Here is a 26436-nt window from a genome sequence, read left to right as displayed (position 1 = left end):
TTGGGTCTACAGTAATTTTATTGTAACAGAGAAACCAGGCCGCAATAAGTCTACATGGTTAGAGCAGATGGTGGTTCTTTCCAGTGGGTGAAGCCTGAACCCAGCTAGCAGCACACAAAGCCTAGAATATCCTCTTTCCTGGTACCACCCTGCGCCACGACTCACGGTGTGAGATGAGTGGCTGTATACCACATTCAACAAAGGGAGGAGGTCCAACTGGGCAGAGACAACATCCCAACCAGAGAAACTTACACAATCATTCAAGAGGATGCCTAAAGTACAGTTTCCTACTCTCCACTATTCTTTGCTGAGAAAGGTGAGGGTATGGCATCAGCAGAAAATTTTGTTCTTCATTCTTAAATAAATCTCGATAGGATGGAGTTGATGGTCAGTCAAGCAGTAGAATGGGATGAAAATCTGCAGTAGTTAAAAATGTTTGTACATAAGGAAAAGAACAGCAATGACAAGGGAGAAAAAGAGAGCCTTCTCTTTTTCTTACATAAGACAGGAAATTGCATTATTTTCCTTGCTGGAGTGGCAGCAGCCTCATTGGTTTTCATAAAACATCATTTCTGCAGTGCGGCCTGTTGATAAGGTTGCTCCAAGATGGGAAGACAGACACAAGGTCGACTGCTCACGACAGAACTAGGTCTTCTCTCAAAGCCTCTAACGTGTGCTATTTCTCACAAGGAACCTGACACTTCAGTTAAAGCTTCTGAAATATTGCAATGGCATAATTGACAGGTTTTTTGGTGCGATGACTTTCTTGCACATGTAAACTCTTTGAGAAAAGTTGGAGATAAAAGGACAGGGGAGAGAGTTTGGTTTAATGTTCCAGACACCAGCCACGGATGCCTCTGCCCTGTGTCACTACATGTTCTTTTCGGAGAAACATTCAAATGCTGAGTGTTACACACTGTGGTTGAAAGAAATGATCCACTCACCACCATCCACCCTCTCTCATCATCTGTGTGAAGCTCTCAATAGCAGAGGCTGAAGACAGAAAGGTTGTCTCTGTTTCCTTGCACCAGGGACATTACTTGGTGACCTGGTGAATGGCATGGGCAAGGTAGCCCACGTTGCCGGAGGTGACCCCTGCCACAGAGATGCGGCCGTCCTTGGTCATGTAGATGGAGAACTCCTTGGTCAGTCGCTCCACCTGCAGAGAAGAAAGAGTTTGGGTACCTCTTCCTGGTAGGGGGGATTCTCCCCGGCCTGGCATGGTACAGCAGCCAACTTATTAAAGTTCTATTTCCTCGCTTAAACCCTGTTCCCAGCATTTGCTGTTAACTTGGAATAAAATAAGAATAAAAAGCTACTTTAAGGCTGGGCATGGTGGCTCACGCCTATAATCCCAGCTATTCAGGAGGCTGAGGCAGGAGAATAGCTGGAACCTGGAACCTGGGAGGCAGAGGCTGCAGTGAGCCGAGATTGCGCCACTGCACTCCAGTCTGGGTGACAGAGTGAGACTCCATTTCGGGGAAAAAAAAAAGCTACTTTAAAGTAGGATGATGAATTCTGAGGCATAAATAGATGGGGAAAAACACCTTTAGATTCAGCAGAGCCAGGATTCAATTACGAAACAGCTATTTCTCCTGTTGCTCTCTTGGGAGAAGCAACAGTGATCATGAACATGATCAAAACAAGCTCTGCTCTTTAGAAGTTTGTGAGTTCATGGGTGATACAGAGAGGTAAACAACTAAAAAAAAAAAAGAAAGCCAAATAAATGCTAAAAAGTATTACAATACTTTTACCTAAAAGGGCTCCAAAATAACTGTTTTAATTATTTTTAGGTTAACTTTGAATAGGTGGGTGATCTATGAAGAATCCTTCTGGGGCTGGGCTCAGTGGCTCACACCTGTAATCCCAGTAGTTTGGGAGACCAATGTGGGCAGATCGCTTGAGTCCAGTAGTTCAAGACAAGCCTGGGCAACATGGCAAAGCTACGTCTCTACAAAAAATATAAAAATTAGCCAGGTGTGGTAGCATTCACTTGTAGTCCCAGCTACTTGGGAGGCTGAGGCAGGAGGATCACTTAAGCCCTGGGAGGTGGAGGTTGCAGTGAGCTGAGATTGCACCACTACACTCCAGCCTGGGTGTCAGAGCAAGACTGTCTCAAAACAAAAACAAAAACAAAACAAAACAAAACAAAAAACCCAAAAACATTAAATAAAAAAGAAAAAAGAAAAAAAAAAGAATCCTTCTGGTTTGCAAAGACTGATCAGTTAGTCTGCTGCAGAGAAATCAGAATCACTCACCTGTTCAGGCTTTAACCCTGTGAAACAGAACATGCCAATTTGGTCAGTGATGTGTTGCCAGTTGTGGGTGGAACCCTCCTTCTTGAGGTTGGAGACCAGTTGAGTCCGCATGCCAATGATGCGGTCGGCCATGCCTTTCACTTCTTGCAACCTGTAAAGAAATCCTGAGATGCAGCTCATTCTGCCTAAGCACTGACAGATATGCCGGAGTTTACAGCATTTTTACCCCCGACCTGAGCACTCCCCTAGCATGCCTCAATTCTCAGGCCATGAGTGAATCACATGCTGTCACTGGCCAGGTAAGAAAGCTATTTTATAGCATTCTGTTTTATATCAGAACACTATTTCCATCAGGCAACTAAAACAGTTAACACATTTGAGTAGAGACAGTCCTTGACTTACAGTTTTTCAACTTTATGACGGCACAAAAGCAACATGCATTCAATAGAAACCGTACTTTAAGTATCCATACAGCCATTTTGTTTCTTTCAGTATGTTATTGAATAAATTACATGAGACATTCAGCACTTCATTATAAAATGGCTTTGTGTTAGATGATTTTGCTCAACTGTAGTCTAATACCTGTTCTGAGCATGTTTAAAGTATGCTAGGGTAAGCTATGATGTTTGGTAGGTTAAGCGTATTAAATGCATTTTCTTTTCCTTCCTTTTTCTAAAAAAAATAATGTAGAGATGGGGTTTTGCCATGTTGCCCGGTTTGGTTTCAAACTCCGAGGTTCAAGCAATCCTCCTGCTTTGGCCTCCCAAAGTGCTGGGATTACAAATGTTAGCCACCACGCCTGGCCTGTTTTTTTTTTTTTTAAGATATAGGGTCTCAGTCTATCACCCAGCTGGAGTACAATGGTATGATCATGGCTCACTGCAGCCTCAATCTTCTAGGCTCAAGTGATCCTCCTGCCTCAGTCTCCCAAGAGGTGGGACCACAAGTGCATTCCACCATGCCTCGCTCATTTTTTTTTTTTTGTAGAGACAGGGTCTCCCTATTTGCCCAGGTTGGTCTGGAACTCCTGGGCTCAGGTGATTCTCCCACTTTAGCCTCCCAAAGTGCTAGGATTACAGACATAAGACTGGCCTTAAATGCATTTTTAATTTATGACAGGCTTACTGGGATGTAACCCCATTGTAATTGCATACGTATTAAGAAAAGTGAATGAATCACTCTAAAACCTACTAAGATTAAGGTAAAAGCTGTGGGTTAAACAAAAAAAATGACCTTATTTTTGACATGGATGAAATATACATTCTCATCTCCACAATTGAGACAATATACTACGAATCTACAATGAGCGAAGCTATCGTAGGTGGTGAAACCGTCTCTAATAAAAACACAGAAATTAGCCAGGCATGGCGGTGGGTGCCTGTGATCCCAGCTCAGGGGAGCCTGAGACAGGAGAATTGCTTGAACCCATGAGGCGGAGGTTGCAGTGAGCCGAGATTGTGGCACTACACTCCAGCCCAGGCCACAGAGCAAGATTCTCTCAAAAACAACAACAACAACAAGAAAGTCATGTGTGTATCTTTCTCATCGGATTATAACCACCCTGAGGGTAGTCATTAACACAGTCTGGCATCTTTGTCTACTGCAAACTCTCAAATTGTGTATTGAAATGCATGCACTAAAAAAACCTTCATAACCAGAGAATATGAAAATATTTTAGAAAATATTAAGTAAAAAAAGTTTAGTATAATTCTAAGTGACAAAACCAAAACCAGTCCTGCTCATACATATATAACAGTATGTCACAACTACAGATAACAATGGGTGGCTGGGCCCGGTGGTTCATGCCTGTAATCCCAGTACTTTGGGAGGCTGAGATGAGCGGATCACCTAAGGTCGGGAGTTCGAGACCGGCCTGATCAACATGGAGAAACCCTGTCTCTACTAAAAATACAAAATTAGCTGGCCATGGTAGCACATGCCTGTAATCCCAGCTACTCAGGAGGCTGAGGCAGGAGAATCGCTTGAACCCAGGAGGCGGAGGTTGCAGTGAGGGAAGATTGTGCCATTGCACTCCAGCCTGGGCAATAAGAGCAAAACTCTGTCTCAAAAACAAACAAACAAACAAACAAAACAAAACAAAAAACCCGAAAAACCACACACACAAACTTAAAAAACAAATAAACAAAAAACAAACAAACAATGGGCAAGGGAAAAAAAAAAGCTGAGTTAGAATAGCTAGAGTTATGGTTTTTTCCCTTTCACAAACTTTCTGAAATATACTTACATGTTAATATCATGCTGCAAAAAAATATGACTTAAAAAGTAGTCAATTTTTTGGTAAGTCTAGCGTGAACCTATTATATCATAAAGAACTATCCTGAGCTGGGCGCAGTGGCTCACAGCTGTAATCCAAGCACTTTGGAAGGCTGAGGTGGGAGGATGACTTGAGCCCGGGAGTTTGAGACTGGCCTGGATAACACAGTGAGACCTTGTCTTTATAAAAAAATCAAAAGGAAAAAACAAAACAAAACAACAAAAAAAACTATCCTGAACCAGACTCTTAGTATTTACTTTAATGTTCATGACACAGAAACTGAAGACAGAAAAATAGTTGCAATATGATGACTAGGGGAGGTACATATCAAGTTTCTTAGAGATAGCAGATTTAGCTTTTCTACCCAAGAGCTGCTCAGAGATGTGACCTCTCAACTAAGCAGCTACACAGGATAAACTCATATAACAAATCACGCCTTCCACAGGCATCATGGTTTTATAAACTCATAGAGTAGGGGTTGGCATACTTTCTGTAAATGGCCAAAGAGTAATTATTTTAGGCTTTACGGGCCATATGGTCTCTGCCTGCTACAACTGCTCACTTGGCCATGGCAGCAAAGAAGTAGCTATATAAAACGCATAAATAGATGGGTACAGCTGTGTTCCAATAAAGCTTTATTTACAAGAATAGGGAGCAAACTGGATTGACTCTCAGAACAGTTTGCCAACCCCTTTCTGGAGCAGTGTTTTCTAAATTATGTGTCATGACCCATTGGTAGGTTATATTTTTATTTTTTTATTTTCTTTTAATAGAGACACAGTCTTGCTATGTTGCCCAGGCTGGTCTCGAACTCTTGGGTTCAAGGGATCCACCCACCTTGGCCTCCCAAAGTGCATGCTGGGATTATAGGTGTGAACCACGTTGCCTGGCTTAGTATGTTAAATTCAACTTAGTAAGATGCAATTGGCTGGGCACAGTGGCCTTAAATATATTTCTTATGTGGATTGTGGTCAAAAAGATTGAGTAACACTAATTCACAGAACAGATGTTGAGAGTCAGATACTACAGATAATAAAAAACAGGCTGAGTGCAGTGGCTCACACCTGCAATCTCAGCACTTAGGGAGTCCGTGGTGGGAGGATCATTTGAGCCCAGGGGTTTGAGGAGACCAGCCTGGGCAAGACAGCCAAGTCCCTGTCTCTACAATAAAACACAAAGAAATGCAAAAATACTGATTCAATGCTAGCAATTATTAGGACACAAACAAAAATATGTTTTTAAGGAAGTTTTCCTATGTAAGGTACTTAATTTGAAACTGATTTTAGGGGAAAGCAGGTTCTATTTGATGTGGAGATAACGGAATAAAAGGAACTACCAATTAAAAATTATGTCTGTCTCTTACAGAGAAATACCAACTAATTTGGTTCAAAGTGCTAACAAATACTTGGGAGGCTGAGGCTGGAGGACTGTTTGAGGCCAGAAGTACAAAGTTACAGTGCCTTAGGATTGCAACACTGCACTCCAGCTTGGGTGACAGAGCAAGACCCTGTCTCAACCAATCTCTCGTTCTCTCGTTCTCTCTTTCTCTCTCTCTCTCTCTCTCTATATATATTTTTTTGAAACGCAGTTTTGCTCTTGTTGCCCAGGCTGGAGTGCAATGGTGCAATCTCAGCTCACTGCAACCTCCGCCTCCCAGGTTCAAGCAATTCTCCTGCCTCAGCCTCCCAAGTAGCTGGGATTACAGGTATGCACCAACCACACCTGGCTAATTTTGTATTTTCAGTAGAGACGGGGTTTCTCCATGTTGGTCAGGCTGGTCTCGAACTTCCAACCTCAGGTGATCCACTTAGCTCGGCCTCCCAAAGTACTGGGATTACAGGCATGAGCCACCGCACCCGGCCTGTTTTTTAAAAAAGGAATGCACATTTTTTGCTCCCTTCCCTGCCTTCGCATATGGAATCTATGGGGTACTGTATATCACTAGAGGTCAATTAAAAACTAGCTTTGAAGGAGCAGTGGTGGGAACAGGTGGGTGGCTGGGGAGTGGCATAAGCCTTTACCATTGTTTTCGCAAATCTGGGGTGTTCAGAATGGCAGCAGCAATCCGGGCCCCATTGAGGGGAGGGTTGGAATACATGGGACGGATCAAGATCTTCAACTGTGACTCTACCCTTTTGGCTTCATCCGCATCTTTGCAGACCATAGTGAAGGCTCCTACACGCTCACCTGAAAGACAAAAATGGATCTCGTCTTCTACTTCTACTATCTAATGTGCTAAAGCAAATCATGAGTGTATTTGCTACGTATTATCTGTTTCCATCCAAAGGACCCCAAAATAACTTTATTATAAATAAAAAGCTTTCAACAACCAGAATGGTGAACTGAGGCACAAGGAAGTTTTGAGTACTCAGAGTATTCAAAGGTATTTTTTATTGTATCTATCTTCTTGGCTGACGCATTTGTTACTTTTTGTTTAGAGAAGCAGTAATCAGTTTCCTTTGCTGGAAAAATTTAAGAATACTGAAGAATATATGGCTAAGAAAATCAGTAAAATCTACGATACCAGTCTTTCATCTTAGGGTAGGGAGGGATGTGGACATGGATGGACACACACACACACACACACACACACACCCCACAAGCTCTATGCCTTCGTGGCATTCTCTCCCAGCATGCGAACATGTGTCATGCTGGGTGCTGTAGCTTACCATATAAGCCCATGTTCTTGGCGTATGATTGGCAGAGACAAACATTAATGCCCTGTTCGATGAAGTGGCGCACAGCCCAGGCATCCTTATCACCATCACCACTGGCAAAGCCTTGGTAGGCCATGTCAAAGAATGCAAAGAGATTCCTTTTCTGAGAAGGAACAAAAGATTGAAGCTTCAGCAGTCTGTCTGAAGAGGCCCTAGATGTTTATAAAAATCTGAAAGACGTTTCTGTGAGGTGGGCATGATCCCAATAAGCACAATAAGCCTTTTCTGGGGCTAACGTAATCCTGGAAGACTCATCTTACATCCAGGGCTCACGAGACAACCTCATTAGAACCATTTTATCTTGAAAGTGCTTTCCAAATGCTGTTTCTGTCTCATTCTGTGTGCAGCTTAGATTTGACAGAAGTTAAAGAAAGGGAAACTGGCCAGGCATGGTGGCCCATGTCTATAATCCCTGCACTTTCGGAGGCCAAGGTGGGAGGACTGCTTGAGCCCAGGAGTTTGAGATCAGCCTGGGCAACAAAGTGAGATGCTGTCTCTATAAAAACTAGAAAGAATTAGCCAGGCAGGTGTGGCACACATGTCTGCAGTCCCAGCCACTCAGGGGCTGAGCTAGGAGGATTGTTTGAACCCTGGAGGTAGAGGTTGCTGTGAGCCATGACTGTGCCACTGTGTTCTGGCTTAAGGCGACAGAGTGAGACTCTGTCTCAAAAGAGAAAAAAAAAAAGAGAGAGAGAGAAAAGAAAGGGAAATGAAAAGGAGTGAAACGGGAAAACAGGGAGATGAGACAACAGGAATAATATTTTCCTCTCTAGGAATTTTGACTAGTGTCTTCTCTGACAGCTGTCTACACTTTTAGAGTGATCATGGCGATGCTGCAAAGGAAAGGCCATGAAAAAGTGTTTAAACAGATCACTAAGCAACCACTGACCAGGGTGAATGTAGGCATCAACAGCAGACATCCTGGGGTCAGTAGACAGGTTTTATCAGAGTTCCCTACATCCAGGACAAGGAAAAAAATTATTTTCTTTTTTCTTTTTTCGAGACACAGTTTTGCTCTTGTTGCTCAGGCTGGAGTGCAGTGGCACGATCTCGGCTCACCACAATCTCCACCTCCTGGGTTCAAGTGATTCTCCTGCCTCAGCCTACCAAGTAGCTAGGATTACAGGCATGGGCCACTACGTCCAGTTAATTTTGTATTTTTAGTAGAGACAGGGTTTCTCCATGTTGGCCAGGCTGGTCTCGAACTGACCTCAGGTGATCCACTTGCCTAGGCCTCCCAAAGTGCTGGGATTACAGGCGTGAGCCACTGCGCCTGGCCAGAAAAAATTACTTTCAAATGCTCATGCGTCATCAATCCCAGAACTGCTAATCACGCAAATGGGGAGCCCTTTCTGGCAGCTTATCCACCTGTATGGACATTTCACACAGGTTCAAGGTTAAGACTCTCTGTTAAGACATTGCCAAATTAAGCCTCCAAAGCTGGTTACTACACACAGAACTGTCGCCAGTGAGTTCATCCTCCTCACCTTTACCACTGTTGCTATTTCCTTCCATTGTTCCGGACGCGGGTCCACTCCCGTGGGATTGTGGGCGCAGGCATGCAGAAGAAGAACACTCTGCTCTGGTATTTTCTAAAGAGAAAAACAGCCAAGAGATGACTTTGAAGCTTTAAGGCAGTTTATCTGAAATGCCACAGGATTGTCATCATTTGATAAGTAACAAAGGTAACCAGAAGTCTGGGAATCACCTCTTCTCCAGTATTTTAACTCAGATATTGGAACACGGTGGGAGACATCAAATGTCTGCAAGCAAGGAGTTTTATTCTCACCCTGAAAGCCACACTTACTGAAATATCCTCCACAGCGCCTGTGAAGTCAAAACCGCAAGTCTTGGGGTCATAATACCGATAACCTTGTAGCTGCATGCCAGCATCCCTGAAGATGGGTGTGTGGTTTCCCCAGCTTGGTTTGGGCAGGAAGACATCTCGGCTGAACTTAAAAAATCTTTGCTAAAAGATGGGACGAAAGGAAACAGAAAAATGAACAAAGGAGACGCAAAAAAATGTTGACGTGTTTTACTGAGGGAACATTTTTCTCACTGAAACCCAGTTTCTCTCAATGGTTGAGCAGTATTGACTCAGCAGTAAGACTGCCTGGGTTGGAATAGTCTCCGACACTTATACTGGCTGTATAGCCAAGGACCTTTCTGGGTCTTGCCTTCTTCACTTGTAAATGGGGTTAATTGTACCTCTGTCATAGGGATTAAACAAGTTAAAAGGCAAAAGCTCTCTAGTAAATAGTTTCTAGTGAACTTAATTTACCTTCATCACTACTATATCTTTCTTGTAATTTCTTTAAAGTCCTTTCATTTTTTCATCAGAGAATAGGACATCTGCAAATTCATGGAAAGAAGAAATCTATTTCTGCATCAACAGTCAAATATACACACAACAGGAAGCCCTGTCAACTGGAATTTATAGTTCTTTCCTGAAGAAGCTTCCAGACTCACCAGAAAACTGGCTCCGATCCTTAAGGCTCCAGTTCCAGATATGGTCTGCACAGTGACAAACTGAAGGAGAGATACCCACGGTCAGTGATGTGCGACATTCTCTATACAGGACCAGCCCAGGGGCACTGCTCTGTCCAAGACCCTTCCGTACTTCAGAAGCTCATTCTTTATGGCCTGTTAGTATCATTCCACGTTACACGGGAAACTTTCAGAACACAAACATTCCTCCCCAATATGAAAAAGGGGTGAATTATATAAAAGATATAAAAAGACACTGAGAGGCTGGGTGTGGTAGCTCATGCCTGTAATCTCATAACTTTAGGAGGCCAAGGCGGGTGAATTGCCTGAGGTCAGGAGTTCGAGACCAGCCTGGCAAACATGGCGAGATCCTGTCTCTACTAAAAATACAAAAATTAGCTGGGCATGGTGGTGCACACCTGTAATCCCAGCTACTCAAAAGGTTGAGGCACGAGAATTGCTTGAACCTGCGAGGTGGAGGATGCAGTTGTAGAGGACTACGTGCTCACAAACAGAGTGTTCCCGATAAGTCCTGCTCTCGCAAACGAAGCAGGGTGTTCCCCATAAGTCCTGCTCCCGCAAATGAAGCAGGGCGTTCCTGACAAGTCCTGCTCTCGCAAACGAAGCAGGGCGTTCCCAATAAGTCCTGCTCTTGCAAACGAAGCAGGGCGAAGCAGGGCGTTGGGGGCCTGTTTATATGTAAACATCTTGAAAATCCAGAAAGTCAGGGAAAGGTCAGAAAAACAACAATGTGTCTTGTGACTTGGCAACATTCCACAAACGACTGTATAAAATAAAGCGGAGCGAGCCATTCGAGGCGGCCGCCATGTTTGTCTTGTCTTGTGTTGTGTTGTGTGTTCATTCCTTTGTTTAGGAAACACGCGGACCCCAACATGCAGTGAGCCGAAATTGTGCCACTGCATTCTAGTGTGGGTGAAAGAGTGAGACCCTGTCTCAAAAATAAATAAATAAACAAATAAATAAATAAGACACTGAGAATAGTCACTACATTAAGACATTACTCTAGAATTATACAAAGTAGAATGACTCTCTAAACATCAAAGTTCCTTGAAAAGCAAGTCAACAAATATATAAGGATAACATTACAACATTTTAAAGGTTTTCTGGCCAGGCGCAGTGGCTCACACCTGTAATGCCAGGACTTTGGGAGACCGAGTTGGGCGGATCACCGGAGGCTGGGAGTTCGAGATCAGCCTGATCAACATGGAGAAACCCTGTCTCAACTAAAAATACAAAATTAGCTAGGTGTGGCGGCACATGCCTGTAATCTCAGCTACTCGGGAAGGCTGAGGCAGGAGAATCGCTTGAACCTGGGAGGTGGAGATTGCGGTGAGCTGAGGTCGTGCCATTACACTCCAGCCTGGGCAACAAGAGCGAAACTCCATCTCAAAATAAATAAATAAGTAAATAAATAAATAAATAAATAAATAGATAGATAAAGGTTTTCTAAGAGGTCCCCTTCTATGTGTTTTCATAATCTGAAAATATTCATGTTTTGGGTAATAGGAAGATGCCTGAGGTGAATCTGCTTATTCAAATTGGTCAGCTTTAAGGGACAAACAAGAAATCACTGTAGGTTTAAGAGGTTTTCATTTGTTGTTTTTAAAGGCATTGTAGAAGTACAAGGCTCTATAAAGCACAAATGTATTTTCTGGACTGGGGTGGCAGTAGATTAAAGAGGGAAAAACCCAACTAAAAACTTACTTTTAAATAGTTTGTCTCTGCAAACTTTGGCATGATGGAAATAAAAACCTCACTGTAGGTCTGATAATACTATGATTCACAAAGGCACAACAGCTTTTTTTTTTTTTGAGACAGGTCACCCTCTGCACTGTCACCCAGGCTACAGTGCAATGGCATAAACTCGGCTCATTGCAACTTCCACCTCCTGGGTTCCAGCAATCCTCCCACATCAGCCTCCCCAGTAGCTGGGCCTACAGGCATGCGCCACCACATCGAGCTAATTTTTGTATTTTTAGTAGAGACGGGGGTCTCACCATATTGGCCAGGCTGTTCTCGAACTCCTGACCTCAAGTGATCCACCCGCCTTGGCCCCCGAAAGCGCTGGGATTACAGGCGTGAGCCACTGCACCCGGCCGAGGCACAACTTATAAAAGACAAGTTAATGTTATTTTAAGGTAGGCCAGTTTCATACTTAGGTTATTATCTAGATGGAGCAGAGACTAGGCAAAAAAACACATGAATTAAAAAGTACAGAAATTTTCAGGAGGGGCTAACAGGCAGTTGACTGTATGGACAGAACTAAACCACATCTATTTGACGTAGGATAATTACTACCTAACCCTGGGGTTGAGGTTGTTGTGCTTTACTCTGAGTTAACAAATTCACGTGTGGACTTAGACCAGTCTTGTAAATAAAGTGTATTTATTCTGGCTTTTCAGAGGGGGAAGGGAAGACAAAATATTGACTTAAAGTTGCTAGTTTGTATGTTTCTTCACTCCCCAGGCTCACCCAGAAAAACATACAAATGCACTCATTAAAAAACATGTTTTTTTCCAAAATAAAGTGAACCACAACGTGCACGAGTTCACATGTTGGGAGCGTGGTCTTTTTTGTGTGTCCACACGGGCTGTGAAGGGATAGCAGAGGGCTGCCAGACTGGTTCAGCGCCCACAGTCCACCCATGGCTTGTTTCCTGCTTTTGCTGCTTCTGTGCAAGTTGGAAGCTTAGGACATGAGGGTTTGGGCTAATTGCAGGCCTAAAACTTGGCGTAGTTAACATTTCTAAAGCATATTCAATGTAAAATGAACGTAAGCAGGTAGAGACTAACAGCAAAAGTAACGTCAAATCTATCAGTCAAATGACTACCACATTTTCAGGATTACTAGTAGTACATTTTTGGAATTGGTGTCATGTAGATTATTTTATTTAATGATGGCAATTTACTATCAAATAAGAATTATTAGAAATAGTGTGGCCTCCTCAGAACAATCATTACACACAAAATAAGTTATCTTTTCATATTTCTTAAATTTTTTTTTTTTGAGACAGAGTTTTGCTCTCATTGCCTAGGCTGGAGTGCAATGGTGCGATTTCGGCTCACTGCAACCTCCACCCTCCAGGTTCAAGTGATTCTCCTGCCTCAGCCTCCCGAGTAGCTGGGATTACAGGCATGCGCCACCACGCCTGGCTAATTTTGTATTTTTAGTAGAGACGGGGTTTCTCCATGTTGGTCAGGCTGGTCTCAAACTTCCCACCTCAGATGATCCGCCCGCCTTGGCCTGCCAAAGTGCTGGGATTACAGGTGTGAGTCACCACGCCTGGCCTAAAATTGTTTAAATAACTACAAATTTGTTAAAGACCTGGGATGATGCCAGAGCCTGCTCAGCTTACCCGGCCACTCTTCAAGACTTCGCTGTTCTCACCCAGGGCTAGTTCTGCAGATGCCTTGCAAAATTCAGCCAGTCCCCCAATGGGCAGGTATTCCTTGTCCAAATTTTTTGCGGCAATCTGGGCCTCGGCCTAGACAAGAGAAAATACATTCATTGAGTTTCTTCTCCTTACTTGGAATTACTATGATTAATATTTAAAGTTTTATAAGTTAAGTTTTGGAGGTAAAGTCTTTTTTTTTGAGACGGAGTTTTGCTCTGTCACCCATGCTGGAGTACAGTGGTGTGATCTCAGCTCACTGTAACCTCCACCTCCCAGGTTCAAGTGATTGTCCTGCTTCAGCCTCCCAAGTAGCTGGGACTACAGGCACCTGCCACCATGCTCGGCTAATTTTGTATTTTTAGTAGATATGGGGTTTCACTATGTTGGCCAGGCTGGTCTCAAACTCCTGACCTCAGGTGATCCACCTGCCTCAGCCTCCCAAAGTGCTGAGACTATAGGCGTGAGCCACTGTGCCTGGCCAAACCTTTTTTTAAAATTTGAAGTTACTCTCCGAGAAGAAGGGTAGGTAGAATGCTTGATAGTTTATATTGAAGAACAGAAATACTTACTTTTTAAAACTGTATTTTATTGTTTAAGTTAAGTTTTATGTGGATGGGTATGGTCTCTCTTGGTTACAATTTAACATAAAATGAGATTCCTGGAATGCACAAAACCAAGGTTTAAGAGCAACACCTAAAATAGATATAAGATGATTAAATCAAACTAAATACATACAGGAGAAGCATTTCAAGCTATATGCCAGTCTAAGAGCTTCAAAGGGTTAACAGTGATAGCCACACATCTTCGTGCTTTGGCATTGGAGGCCTGGCTGTGCCTTACTAGTTGTGTTACCCTAGGCAAGTTATTTAGCCTTCCTGAGCCTTGGTTTCCTCCTCTGTTAAATGGAGGAACTATTTCTACCTCTCACAGTGTTCAGAAGTGTGAATGAGGGAATGTACAATAGTGCTTGGTTGTGATGCAGGTTGCAGTAGCAAATACTTACTGAATAACTTAAAAAATTAGTCTAAGGGGATTTGTTACATTATTTAGTTAATGAATAAAGATGCTACTAATAAAAATATAACAAAAGAGGTGAAAAAAAATTCCATAGCTCAGCAGGAAGAAAGGACGGAGCATGCCTGTGTACAAAGGTTTGATTAAGGTAATCACAGTTAGAGAAAGGGAAAATAACAATAGTAATCCACGAAGAGCTATTCCTCTCACCAAGAGACAGTGCTTAAAGTCTTGGTCATCTCGTGCACCTTCAGGATTAAACTAGACATAGCTAAGCATTTCTAAAGCATATTTAATGTCTATTTTACAGATGATCACAGAACCATAGAAAGTTCAATCTTGGAAAAAAACAGATGGTTCCAACCTCTTACCTTTACAGCCAAGGAGACTATAGCCCAGAAAACCCGAGTGATTCATGCCATTAGTGCCAGAACTAAAGCCCAGGGCTCCTGATTCCCGGTCTAGCACTATTCCTGCCACTCTCCAGGGCTCTCTTCAGTTTATTCATCCCACTCAGAAGGAGATGAATGGCAAGCTCACCTTGCGGACGCTAGGCAGCACGTAAGGCTTTCCGTTATCATCCCGGTAGGCACCAACTCCCAGATTCATCTTTTTGCTATTGGTGTCCCTCTTAAAGGCTTCAGTGACTCCCAGAATGGGATCTGGAGGTCCCATTTCCACATGGGTCCACCAGGAGCTGAAATGAGAAATACATTAGCTCGATCCCATTAGCTAGATCCAAGATCCATTTTACTTATTTATTTATGAGATAGACTCTTGCTCTGTCACCCAGGCTGCAGTGCAGTGGCGCTATCTTGGCTCACTGCAGCTTTTGCTTCTTGGGCTCAAGTGATTCTCCCGCTCCAGCCTCCCGAGTAGCTGGGATTACAGGCACGCACCACCACACCAGCTAATTTTTGTATTTTTAGCGGAGACAGGGTTTCACCATGTTGGCCAGGCTGGTTTCGAACTCCAGACCTCAGGTGATCCACTGCACCCGGCCATATTACTCTTACATGTTTAAAATTATGAAAACTACAAATTTGTGTTAAATGAAATTGAATTGCTATTCTGACAAACTTTATTTATTTATTTTTTTTGAGAAAGAGTCTCACTCTGTCACCCAGGCTGGAGTGTACTGGTGTGACCCCAGCTCACTGCAGTCTCTGCCTCCTGGGTTCAAACAATTATGCCTCAGCCTCCGTGAGCCAAAACAGTATTGATTTACAGAAAATTGAGCAGATAGTACAGTCCCATCTACCCTTACCCCCAGGTTTCCCCTATTAACATTTTACATTGGTATGGCACATTTGTTACAATTAATGAATCCATACTGATACATGATTTTCTTTTTTTTTTTTTTTTTTTTGAGACGGAGTCTCGCTCTGTCGCCCAGGCTGGAGTGCAGTGGCCGGATCTCAGCTCACTGCAAGCTCTGCCTCCCGGGTTTACGCCATTCTCCTGCCTCAGCCTCCCGAGTAGCTGGGACTACAGGCGTCCGCCACCTCGCCCGGCTAGTTTTTTGTATTTTTTAGTAGAGACGGGGTTTCACCGTGTTAGCCAGGATGGTCTCGATCTCCTGACCTTGTGATCCTCCCGTCTCGGCCTCCCAAAGTGCTGGGATTACAGGCTTGAGCCACCGCGCCTGGCCCATTACTATTATTATTATTTTTGAGATGAAGTTTCCCTCTTTGTCACCCAGGCTGGAGTGCAATGACGTGATCTCAGCTCACTGCAACCTCTGCCTCCCGCGTTCAAGTGATTCTCCCACCTCAGCCTCCCGAGTAGCTGGGATTACAGGTGACCACCACCATACCCAGCTAATTTTTGTATTTTTGGTAGAGACGGGGTTTCACCATGTTGGCCAGGCTGGTCTCAAACTCCCAACCTCAGGTGATCCACTCGCCTTGGCCTCCCAAAGTGCTGGGATTACAGGCGTGAGCCACTGCGCCTGGCCCATACATTATTAAGTCCACACATTATTTAGATTTCCTTAGTTTTTACCTATTTCTGTTCCACAATTCCATCTAGGACACCATGTTACACTTAGCTGCATGTCTCCATAAGCTTCTCTTGGCTGTGACAATTTTGGGAATGCGGGTTAGGTATCTTGTAGGATGCCCCTCTACTGGAATTTGTCTGATGTTTTTCTTATTAGACTGGGGATATAGGCTTTCGGGAGAACAGTAATTGTATTTTGTAATATGCCAGCTTGATGACAATTTCTTTTTCTTTTATTTTTTTTTTGTCCAGGCGGTGGGGGATGGAATCTCACTCTGCCGCCCAGACGGTATAGTGGCGCGATTTTGTCTCACTGCAAACTCCACCTCCTGGGTTCAAGTGAGTCTCCTGCCTCAGCCTCCCAAGTAGCTGGGATTACAGGCGCCCACCACTACACCCAGCTAATTTTTGTATTTTTAGTAGAGATGGAGTTTTACCATGTTGGCCAGGCTGGTCTTGAACTCCTGACCTCATGTGATTTGCCCGCCTCAGCCTCCCAAAGTGTTGGGATTACAGGCGTGAGCCACTGAACCCGGCCTTGAACACAATTTCTAAGATCTTTAGGGTAACTTATACTTTTGGTCTAATATTACAATGAATTAACAGATTATTATTCATTGCACACCTAATTTCTAAGATAGACTACAGACACATTGGTTACCAAGTATAATTTAAAATTTATATATCTTTGCTTATTTTTACATGCTCAAGAGGCTATAGCTTTGAGTCATTAAAATAAAAAGATCTTTCCTTGTTGCCACTTGAAGGAGGTATAAAAGGGATATATGCGGCGGTAGAAGTTGTGCTGCGTGTGTTCACAAGTTTTGCCAGTCTGCTTAGAATGCTTGTGTAGGACTGACATCACCACCCTCCCTTCTTAATTTTCTCTGGGAAATCGAAGCTACTTTGGTTAAAAGATAAGCAATGAGTGTTGAGACCACACTAGGATCAATAGTGACAAATAAATACAACTGTGTGCTTTTAAGGAAAAAGAGTAGTATTGGTCTAAAGCAACTTTTGATCTTTAGATCCTGTTATACTCTTAAAACTTACTGAAAACCCCAAAGAGCTTTTATTAATGTGGGGTATAACCACTAATACTTACTATATTAGAAAAACTGAGCAGCTTGTTATACTTACTGATTCATTTGAAAATAGCAATGATGGAAACACATTGCATGCTAACATAACTAACATGGAACTAACATGTTCCCAGGGAGAACTACCATCCTAAAGGATCAGTTTGTTTTAAATATGAAAAAGCATATGAGGGCCGGGCGCGGCTCCAAGCCTGTAATCCCGTACCGGGAGGTGCCGAGACGGCGATCAATGGCGGTCAGGAGATCGTGAGGACTCATCTGCAACACGTGAAACCCCGCCTCTACCAAAAAATACAAAACTAGCCGGGCGAGATGGCATTTCAGTCCTAGTTCGGGAGGGCTGAGGTAGATGGAACCCGAGCAGTGAGATCTGCACTCCAGCCCGGTGATGGGAGCCAGACTGGCCCCAAAAAAGAAAGCATATGAGGACAAAACTTAGAAAGTGAATTTTGTTTATTTTTTATTTTTTTGAGATGGAGTCTTGTTCTTGTCGTCCAGGCTGGAGTTCAATGGCACGATCTCAGCTCACTGCAAGCTCTGCCTCCCGGGTTCACGCCATTCTCCTGCCTCAGCCTCCCAAGTAGCTAGGACTATAGGCACCTGCCACCACGCCCGGCTAACTTTTTGTATTTTTAGTAGAGACGGGGTTTCACCATGTTAGCCAGGATGGTCTCTACCTCCTGACCTAGTGATCCGCCTGCCTTGGCCTCCCAAAGTGCTGGGATTACAAGCGTGAGCCACTGCACCCAGCCTAATTTTTGTATTTTTAGTAGAGACAGGGTTTTGCCATGTTGGCCTGGCTGGTCTCGAACTCCTGACCTTGTGACCCACCCACCTCGGCCTCCCAAAGTGCTGAGATTACAGGCGTGAGCCGCCCCCAGCCTGTTTTTTAAAATTTTTATTCAATTTTGAGACACAGTCTTGCTCTGTCACCCAGGGTGGAGTGTAGTGGTGCAATCTCGGCTCACTGCAACCTCTGTCTCTGGGTTCAAGTGATTCTTCTGCCTCAGCCTCCCAAATAGCTGCGATTACAGGTGTGTGCCACCACACCCGGCTAATTTTTGTATTTTTAGTAGAGACAGCGTTTCACCCTGTTGGCCAGGCTGGTCTTGAACTCCTGACCTCTAGTGATCCACCCATCTTCGCCTCCCAAAGTGCTGGGATTACAGGCGTGAGCCACTGCACCCAGATGTGAATTTTGTTTTGATTTATAGTAAGTGAATCTGAAAAGAAGTTGAGTTAACTTTTTTGTTTTTCTTTTTTAAAGAGATGGGTCTCGGCTGGGTGCAGTGGCTCACGCCTATAACCCCAGCACTTTGGGAGGCCAAGGCAGGCAGATCACCTGAAGTCACGAGTTTGAGACCAGCCTGACCAACATGGTGAAACTCCGTCTCTACGAAAAATACAAAAATTAGCTGGGCAAGGTGGCAGGCGCCTGTAATCCCAGCCACTTGGGAGGCTGAGGCATGGGAATCACTTGAACCCAGGAGGCGGAGGTTGCAGTGAGCCAAGAACGCACCACTGCACTCCTGCCTGGGTGGTAGAGGAAGACTCAGTTTCAATAAACAAACAAACAAAGAGATGGGTCTCACTCCGTCCCCCAGGCTGCAGTGCAGCGTTGACCTCCTAGACTCAAGCCATCCTCCCACCTCAAATAGTTGGGACTACAGGTGCACACAAGTTAACATTTTAACAAAGTTTGCCCAATCTTGATGACCTAGTTTCCTTGGTTTAGTGATTAATGACTTCACCCACAATATAAAAGTTTAAGAAAAAAACCAAACAAACAAACAAAAAAAACCTCCTGTGCAATCAGTTTAGATTGTAGAGATTCTCTGCCTTGCCAGAACACTTTTCTAGGCTTTATGATCTTCCAAAGCAATCATTAAGAACACTATGCTAAGGGCTGGGAACATAAAGAAGAGTATAACACAATCCCTTACCACCTTAGTCCACTGTGGTGATCAGCAGGGAGCTACAAGCAATGCAGGCTGGGCACTGCAGGGAGATGATGGATAGTGATACACACCGACCCAGGGCATTATTATGGGATATTACTTATGGGAGCCCCGAGCAGAGGACCTAATAGCTTGGAGAAGGGAAGGAAAGTACTGCACAAGGTTAGGAAGGCTTCCTGGAGGACGTGACTTAGCAGCTGAGTGCTAAGACTGAAAAGAAGAGAAAAAGGGCTTTCCAAGTAGAGGCTTAAGAATAAAGGCTCACGGTGAGAAAGAGCTGGGGGTTGTTGCAGGAGAATCGCCCAAGTTCTCCTAGCAATCACTTATCCACTGTGAATCAGCCACGTGTTTCAGTATGGTACCATGGAAGTTCTCCGTGTTCACCATGCTGATAAACTCGTGAATTACCTCATGAATATTTCTTTCCCAACAAAGGTTCTCGTAATGTACTTGTCAGCATTCATACACCCACTCCTCCATGGGGCATACTGGATGGCAGTACAGAGTTTAATTCATGCTCTCTTGACAAGCTAAAGACTGCTGCAGTCTCAATCATTGTAATGAATTAGTGTATACAGTCAATTCTCTGTTATTTAAGGGTAGATTATTTCCAGTTTTTTTGATTTCCCAGGCTCTTATTTCTTTTAATGGTTCTTTTAATAGTTTGCCTTGGGTAATTTCAGTACTGGGCAAACTGCATGGATTCAAATAACAGCTCAGTCATCTGCCAGCTATGTGAGCACTGGCAAGTAAATTAAGCCTCAACTTTCCTTACCTGTAAAATGGGGCCATAGTACTACCTATCTCGCAGGGCTGGTATAATGATGAAAAAAACCACTCAGAACCTAGATTGGCAGAGTGCGTGATGTTTGCTAATAGTCATCGTTACTAAATTATCACGGCTCCACTTTTATTTGTAACCATCCTGCATCCTTGTACAGAGCCTGGGGAGGCCAGTATGTAGAGAATTCAAGGAGCATATACAGTTATAAGACCTTATGACCAAATGCAGGTCCTTTCTGCTTTTCTTTCTCTTTAAATACAAAGCTAATCAAGTATGGCTGTGGGGGGAGATAATGTTTTTTTTTTTTTTTTTTGAGACGGAGTCTTGCTCTGTCACCCAGGCTGGAGTGCTGTGGCCGGATCTCAGCTCACTGCAAGCTCCGCCTCCCGGGTTCGCGGGAGATAATGTTAATCAGTTTAACAATAACCCACAACCCTCCGACCAACTAACCTTTTCTGCTTTTCTTTTTTTTGAGACAGAGTCTCACTGTATTGCCCAGGCTGAATTGTAGTGGCGTGATCTCGGCTCACTGCAACCTCCACCTCCCGGCTTCAAGCGATTCTCCTGCCTCAGCCTCCCAAGTAGGTGCCTGCCACCACACCCGGCTAATTTTTTTTTTTTTAGTAGAGATGCGGTTTTGCCATGTTGGCCAGGCTGGTCTTGAACCCCTGATCTAAAGTGATCTGCCCGCCTCAGCCTCCCAAAGTGCTGGGATTACAGGCATAAACCATCGCACTGGCCCTTTTCTGCTTTTCAATTACTACTGCATAGGTTTTTCCAGAGTATCAGGAGACACTACCATTATCGCCCTTCCCCCTCACTAGTGTTGGTGCCAGTTCTTTTAATAGCTTGCCTCTCATTTTGTTGTTGTGGCTCTAGGTTGCTTGGCTGTTCCTAGTACCTAGGCGATAGTAAGAAGCACAGATACCTTAAACCAACTTCTGAACTGGGCCTGAAGAAAGCTTTCCTTATGACTTATCCACAATTCAGACCCTGAAAACATGTAGCCACCTGTCTGTCTACATCACTGTCATTAACTGCTGAGTGAAAGGAATACCCTGAATGTCAAGGACATACTAGATTATAAAAGAGAACACTTCTGGAAAACAGTTTTCATTTTTCAAAAGATGGCCTGGCTGGGCATAGTGGCGCTTGCCTGTAGTCCCAGCTACTCAGGATGCTGAGGTGGGAGGGTCACTTGAGCCTAGTGTTTGAGACCAGCATGGGCTACATAGAGACTCTGTGTCAGGAAGAAAAAAAAAAAAGAAAAAAGAAAAAGAAAAAACAATGGTCTGTATCCTCCAAGGCCCTCGATCAATAATAACATTGCCCACTGCTCCCTACCACAAGGAGAGAAGGCATCATTCTTGTTAAATGGTGTGAAAAGCACTTATTTTTCAAGTTCTTTAAAATGTTAAGCATAGAAACTCAGAAACCATAGCCTTGAGTCTTCTGGGATATCTCTTAAGAATTCTCAACACAATTTCAAATACTGAATTTTTAAACAATCTAAATACAGGAGCAGGGATACTCAATTTAAAAATAAATGTAATAAATTATGTTCATTTTACAATTACAAAGCTAGTTTTGAGATTGAACATGAAATACAGATTAAAGTACACAGGTATGAAAACCACATATCTATTGCTTGAGACAAGCTTGATAATCCAGATTACAAGGAAAGTGGTTCTTAGCCAGAGAGAGAGGAAGGGGTTGCCTAGCTAGGGAACACTGACAATTTCTGGAGACATTTCTGTTTGTTGAAACTCTGGGGGAAAGCAGATGCTACTGGCATCTAAAGGGCAGAGGCCTGGGAGGTTTTTTTTAACTTTTATTTCAGGTTCAGAGGTACATGTGCGTGTCCTGGGGGTCTGGTGTACAGATAATTTCATCATCTGGCTAAGAAGCATAGTACCTGACAGTTATTTTTTCTCATTCTCTCCCTCTTCCCGTTCTCTACCCTCAGGTAGGCTCCAGTGTCTGTTGTTCCCCTCCTAGAGGGATAAGATTTTTTTTTTTTTTGAGACAGGGTCTCACTCTGTCACCCAGGCTAGAATGCAGTGGGGTGACCACGGCTCACTGCAGCCTCTACCTCCCGGGCTCAAGTGATCCTCCATGAGTAGCAGGGACTAGGGTGCGTGCCACCATGCCTGGCTAGTTTTTTGTAGAGATGGGGTTGTGCCATATTGCCCAGGCTGGTCTCCAACTCTTGGGCTCAAGTGCTCCTCCCACCTCGGCATCCCAAAGTGCCGGGATTACAGGTGTGGGCCACAGCACCTGGCCTAGAGGGAATACTCAATTTGATTAGCCACACATTAGTAACCAGCTTTCAGCTCCTCCATGCCTTTCATTATTCCATTTCTTAACATGGTAAAGACTACACACACGTTGTAAGAACTCTGATGTTTTTAAAGGAATTGAGTAGATGAAAAGAAGAGTGTTCTAGGGGCAAAATTAATGCTGATAACTTGTGACCTAGAAAGTGATTCCTATCAGTACACTTTGGATACAGGAACAAAGCCTCAAACATTGAGCAATATTGACTGGTCATCCAAGAGAGGTTAGGTACAAAGTATTCAGGTAAGCCTTTCCAATCGAAATGCATTGCAATTTCCCTGGAGCTTAAGCCTACTTAAAGTTTTAGTTTTTAAACTGCTTTTCCTCACATCTTCTCATTTTAAAATCAGAAGGGAAGTTAGTTAGCTTGCCCACAATCACAGAGCTAAAAATGGCAGAGACAATAGCACAGCTGTGATCTTTTTTTTTTTTTTTTTTTTTTCTTGAGACACAGTCTTGCTTTGTTGCTCAGGGTGGAGTGCAGTGGCGTGATCGGCCTGGCTCACTGCAACTCTTCACCTCTCAAGCGATCAGGCTCAAGTGATCCTCCCACCTCAGCCTCCCAGGTAGCTGGGATTCCAAGTGCACATCACCATGCCCGGCTAATTTTTTTGTATTTTATGTAGAGACGGGGTCTTGCCATGTTGCCCAGCTGGTCTAGAACTCCTGAGCTCAAGCAATCCACCTGCCTCAGCCTCCCAAGTGCTAGAATTACAGGTGTAAGCTACTGCGCCTCGTCTGTGATCTTCTATGGTTATGGTACCACAGTTGCACACTGCATTTTTAAAGTCTCACAAGACCTGCTCAGTTATTTCACCAAAAAGTAATCAGAATTAAATAATTAAAAACGAATCATTATAAATCAAAATACATTAGCATCTTTTTTTTTTCTTCATTGAACTGCAACTATGTCTGATCTCATGTCACTATACATTTACAGTACAGGTCAACAAGAGAAAGTTATATTCGCAGTGTTTAGCTAAATGATACACTTGAATTTACAAAGAGTTCCACATATTTACGAAGAGTTCCAAGTATGCCATTGGATAAATCCTCAGTTCTTCAGAATAACAACTGACAAGGTTTTATTATATTAGTCATTTAAATAGAAATGTCGATGAGTTCAGTTTAAGTATTTTCCACGTTTGCCACTCGGAGCTAGGTAAAGATCACTTCCACAGTGGAAGGAGTGAAGTCTGATCTCCTTGCATGAACAGTTAACCTTCATGCTAAATAGGGCATCTGGTTCTATCATCTAATCAGGTATCATTGTTTAAATCTGAAGAGTAATTCCTCAACATTAGGTGCTCAACTATTTCAAGAATTTATTTTCTGGTCAGGTGGAGTCTATCAGTCTATAATCCCAATGCTTTGGGGGGCTGATGTGGGAGGAGTCTGAGACCAACATAGGGAGAGCCTGTCTCTACAAAAAATAAAAAATTGGCTTGGTGTGGTGGTGCGTGCCTGTAGTCCCAGCTACTTGGGAGGCTGAAGCAGGAGGATCACTTGAGCCTAGGAGGTCAGGATGCAGTGAGCCATGATTGTGCCACTGCACTCCAGCCTGGGTGACAGAGTGAGACCCTGTATTTAAAAAAAAAAAGAGAGATAATTTATTTTTTTTCTACATATTTTGCAGCACTATGGTTCCCCTGTGTGTTTAAGATTAGTCGAGAGAAGGAACAATAAAATCTGTAACTGGTTATGATCAATTAGTTGTAAACACCATTACACTTGGACCAGCCTATGTTCAGATTTTGATCTAAGACACAACATTAAAATGTCATACTGTATTTGTTTCTGTTGCATTAAGTGAAAAATCTGGGCTTAAAATAAAAATATCCAATATGAGAGACATGCCAGGAACTGTTAATAGTGCTGAGATGTAACAGTGAATATAAAGTAGGTGAAGTCTCCGCTCTTATGGAACTTACATTCTAGTGAGAAAAATACAGAAAGAAACATGAGTCAGACTCTCAAACTTAAAGAATGACTAACCCTGACTCCAAGGGATTTTCACCAAGCACTAGAGCTTCAGGCGACCTAGCCAAATCCATAAAACAAGGTATTATTTTAAGATTACTATAATAGGGAAACATACTTTCTCTTGCCCGAAATTTTAAGCACTACTTTGGTTTTCCAAATTTGTTGTATAAATAACTCCTCCTGGCTCTGGTCCACTAGGTAGGCAGACTTAAAGAGCACACACGTTGACAGTGGGCCAGGAAGGAGCCAAGTCAGGAAGAGAAGAAAGTGCGAAGCCCAGGCAAAACTGTACTGCCAAGGCTGTCGGGCATTGGAAAGGACAGATCGTTCTGCTGGCTGAAAGATACACAGCATACATTCAAACGAAAGGCCGAGCTACGCTTTGCTCCTTGCAGTTAATACCTGCTTGGGGGTGGTTTTAAAACTCAGTTCCTTATTAAGGTAGCACTTAAGGAGAGTGCTCCAAATCGGCTTCTTGAGTTGAATTAATCGTCTGGCTCCGGTCTCCACTGGGAATGAATTACTAGCGCTCGTTTCAAGCTCTGAAATTTCCCTCCATACTATTATACACGCCACAGTACGAAATTACGTTGTCATTTTTTGAGCAATGACAATTTGTCATTGTCTTTCCCTCGCCTTGTTCACAGTTGTATCGCTAGCATCTGGTCCAGAGCCTGGCTCTGAGAAACTGCAGTTACGAAACATTTACTGAATGAAAGAGCACAGGGAGATGGAGAGGAAGACTGATGGCCTCCCTGCAACCGGACCTCCTTAGGGGCAATAAGGAAAAAATAAAGGAGGCACACTACACCTCGACCCTTCCCCAAGCAAAGGCCAAACGGGCACCGGGGTCACAGGGACCTCGGAGGGTCGCAAGGTCTCGGGGATGCCGCACGCCAAGGTCGCAGATGCCGGGAGGGAAGCGAGGCCCGAATGCCGACGCCCGGGAAACCTTCCTCTCGCGCGCTTCCCGCCCAGGGCACACACGCGGCAGCCAGCCGCCGCCGGCCCACCGGCTCGGGCGGGCCGGGAGCCAGGACAGGTGCGCCCGCCGCCCCCAGGGCACCCTATCAAGGGCACGGGCGTCCCCGGGCGCCGCTGCCCCAGTACTCTCCGCACCCCTCCCACTTGAATGGGAGTCCGGGAACCGCCGAGGGCCACACTTCCTTTCCCCAGGGATTGCGTTGCACGCCCTCTTGCAGGGCCCGGTGCGGGGACCAGAAGGATGAGGGATCCTGAGGGTCATTGTGGGGCACGGACGCTCAATCCTCAGTCCCCATTAAGGGAAAGCCGAGGGGGTGGCAGAAAAGTGTGTGTGTGTGTGAGTGACAGTGTGTGTTTGGGGGCCGGGAGGAGTGAATGTGCTGGGGTGCTCGCAGCTCAGCGGGGCAGGGCCATCGCCCTGGCTCCATCTCCTTTTCTCTTGGCTTACCTGGCTCTGGCAGAGGCCGCGGCGGCGAGGCCCGGGTGGAAGGCGGCGGCGACCCCGGAGAGGACGCGGCCGGAGTGCAGCAGGGCCATGGTGGACGGTAGGAGGGCAGTGGGCCGCCGCAGGACCGAGCAGAGGGCGAGCGGACACACACACAGGGAGCCGGCTCCTGTTGAAGGTAAGGACAACGACTTTCCCGGGCCAGAGCGGCCGCGTGCTGGGCCCGAGCCGCGTCACAGCGACCCCTGGCGGCCGGTGGGCGGAGCGGCGTGGGCTCCGCGGAGGTCGTGGAAGAGGATGACTGCACAGTTTACCTAAGCCCAGCCTTTGCTGCACTTCATTCATTTAATCCAGCCGGCCGAAGAGTGGCTGCTGTTATGGCAGTTTGAAAGATGAGAAAATGGGCCGGGATCGGTGGCTCACGCCTGTAATCCCAGCACTTTGGGAGGCCGAGGCGGGCGGATCACGAGGTCAGCAGATCGAGACCATCCTGGCTAACACGGTGAAATCCCGTCTCTACTAAAAATGCAAAAAGTTAGCCGGGCGTGGCGGCGGGCGCCTGTAGTCCCAGCTACTTAGGAGGCTGAGCCAGGAGAATGGTGGGAACCCGGGAGGCGGAGCTTGCAGTGAGCCGAGATCGTGCCACTGCACTCCATCCTGGGCTACTGAGCAAGACTC

The 26436-nt window shown here is 44.6% G+C and overlaps 1 protein-coding gene across 1 annotated transcript; it reads right to left on the bottom strand.

The window, feature by feature from the left end:
• GOT2 (glutamic-oxaloacetic transaminase 2) lies at window positions 1-25974 on the bottom strand. Its single transcript, XM_009196571.2, has 10 exons — window positions 25762-25974; window positions 14707-14863; window positions 13114-13242; window positions 9720-9779; window positions 9058-9219; window positions 8738-8842; window positions 7203-7353; window positions 6555-6720; window positions 2259-2409; window positions 1-1159 (listed from the first exon to the last, which is right to left on the bottom strand). The coding sequence occupies exons 1-10, from the start codon at window positions 25848-25850 to the stop codon at window positions 1037-1039; spliced, it is 1293 nt and encodes a 430-aa protein (XP_009194835.2). The 5' UTR covers window positions 25851-25974; the 3' UTR covers window positions 1-1036.
• Window positions 25975-26436: the final 462 nt, after the last annotated feature.

The sequence above is a fragment of the Papio anubis genome, chromosome 18, assembly GCF_008728515.1.
Source record: "Papio anubis isolate 15944 chromosome 18, Panubis1.0, whole genome shotgun sequence".
Taxonomy (NCBI): Eukaryota; Metazoa; Chordata; class Mammalia; order Primates; family Cercopithecidae; genus Papio; species Papio anubis.
The sequence above is the reverse complement of the archived record's forward strand: the minus strand, read 5'-3'. Positions and strand labels throughout refer to the sequence as shown.

Coding starts and splice junctions, on each gene's coding strand:
- GOT2 (XM_009196571.2), bottom strand. CDS start 25,850: ATGGCCCTGCTGCACTCCGGCCGCGTCCTCTCCGGGGTCGCCGCCGCC. Junction 14,864..25,761: donor GCGGCCTCTGCCAGAGCCAG/GTAAGCCAAGAG, acceptor TTCTCATTTCAG/CTCCTGGTGGACCCATGTGG. Junction 7,354..8,737: donor AAATAGCAACAGTGGTAAAG/GTGAGGAGGATG, acceptor GTTCCTTCTCAG/AAAAGGAATCTCTTTGCATT.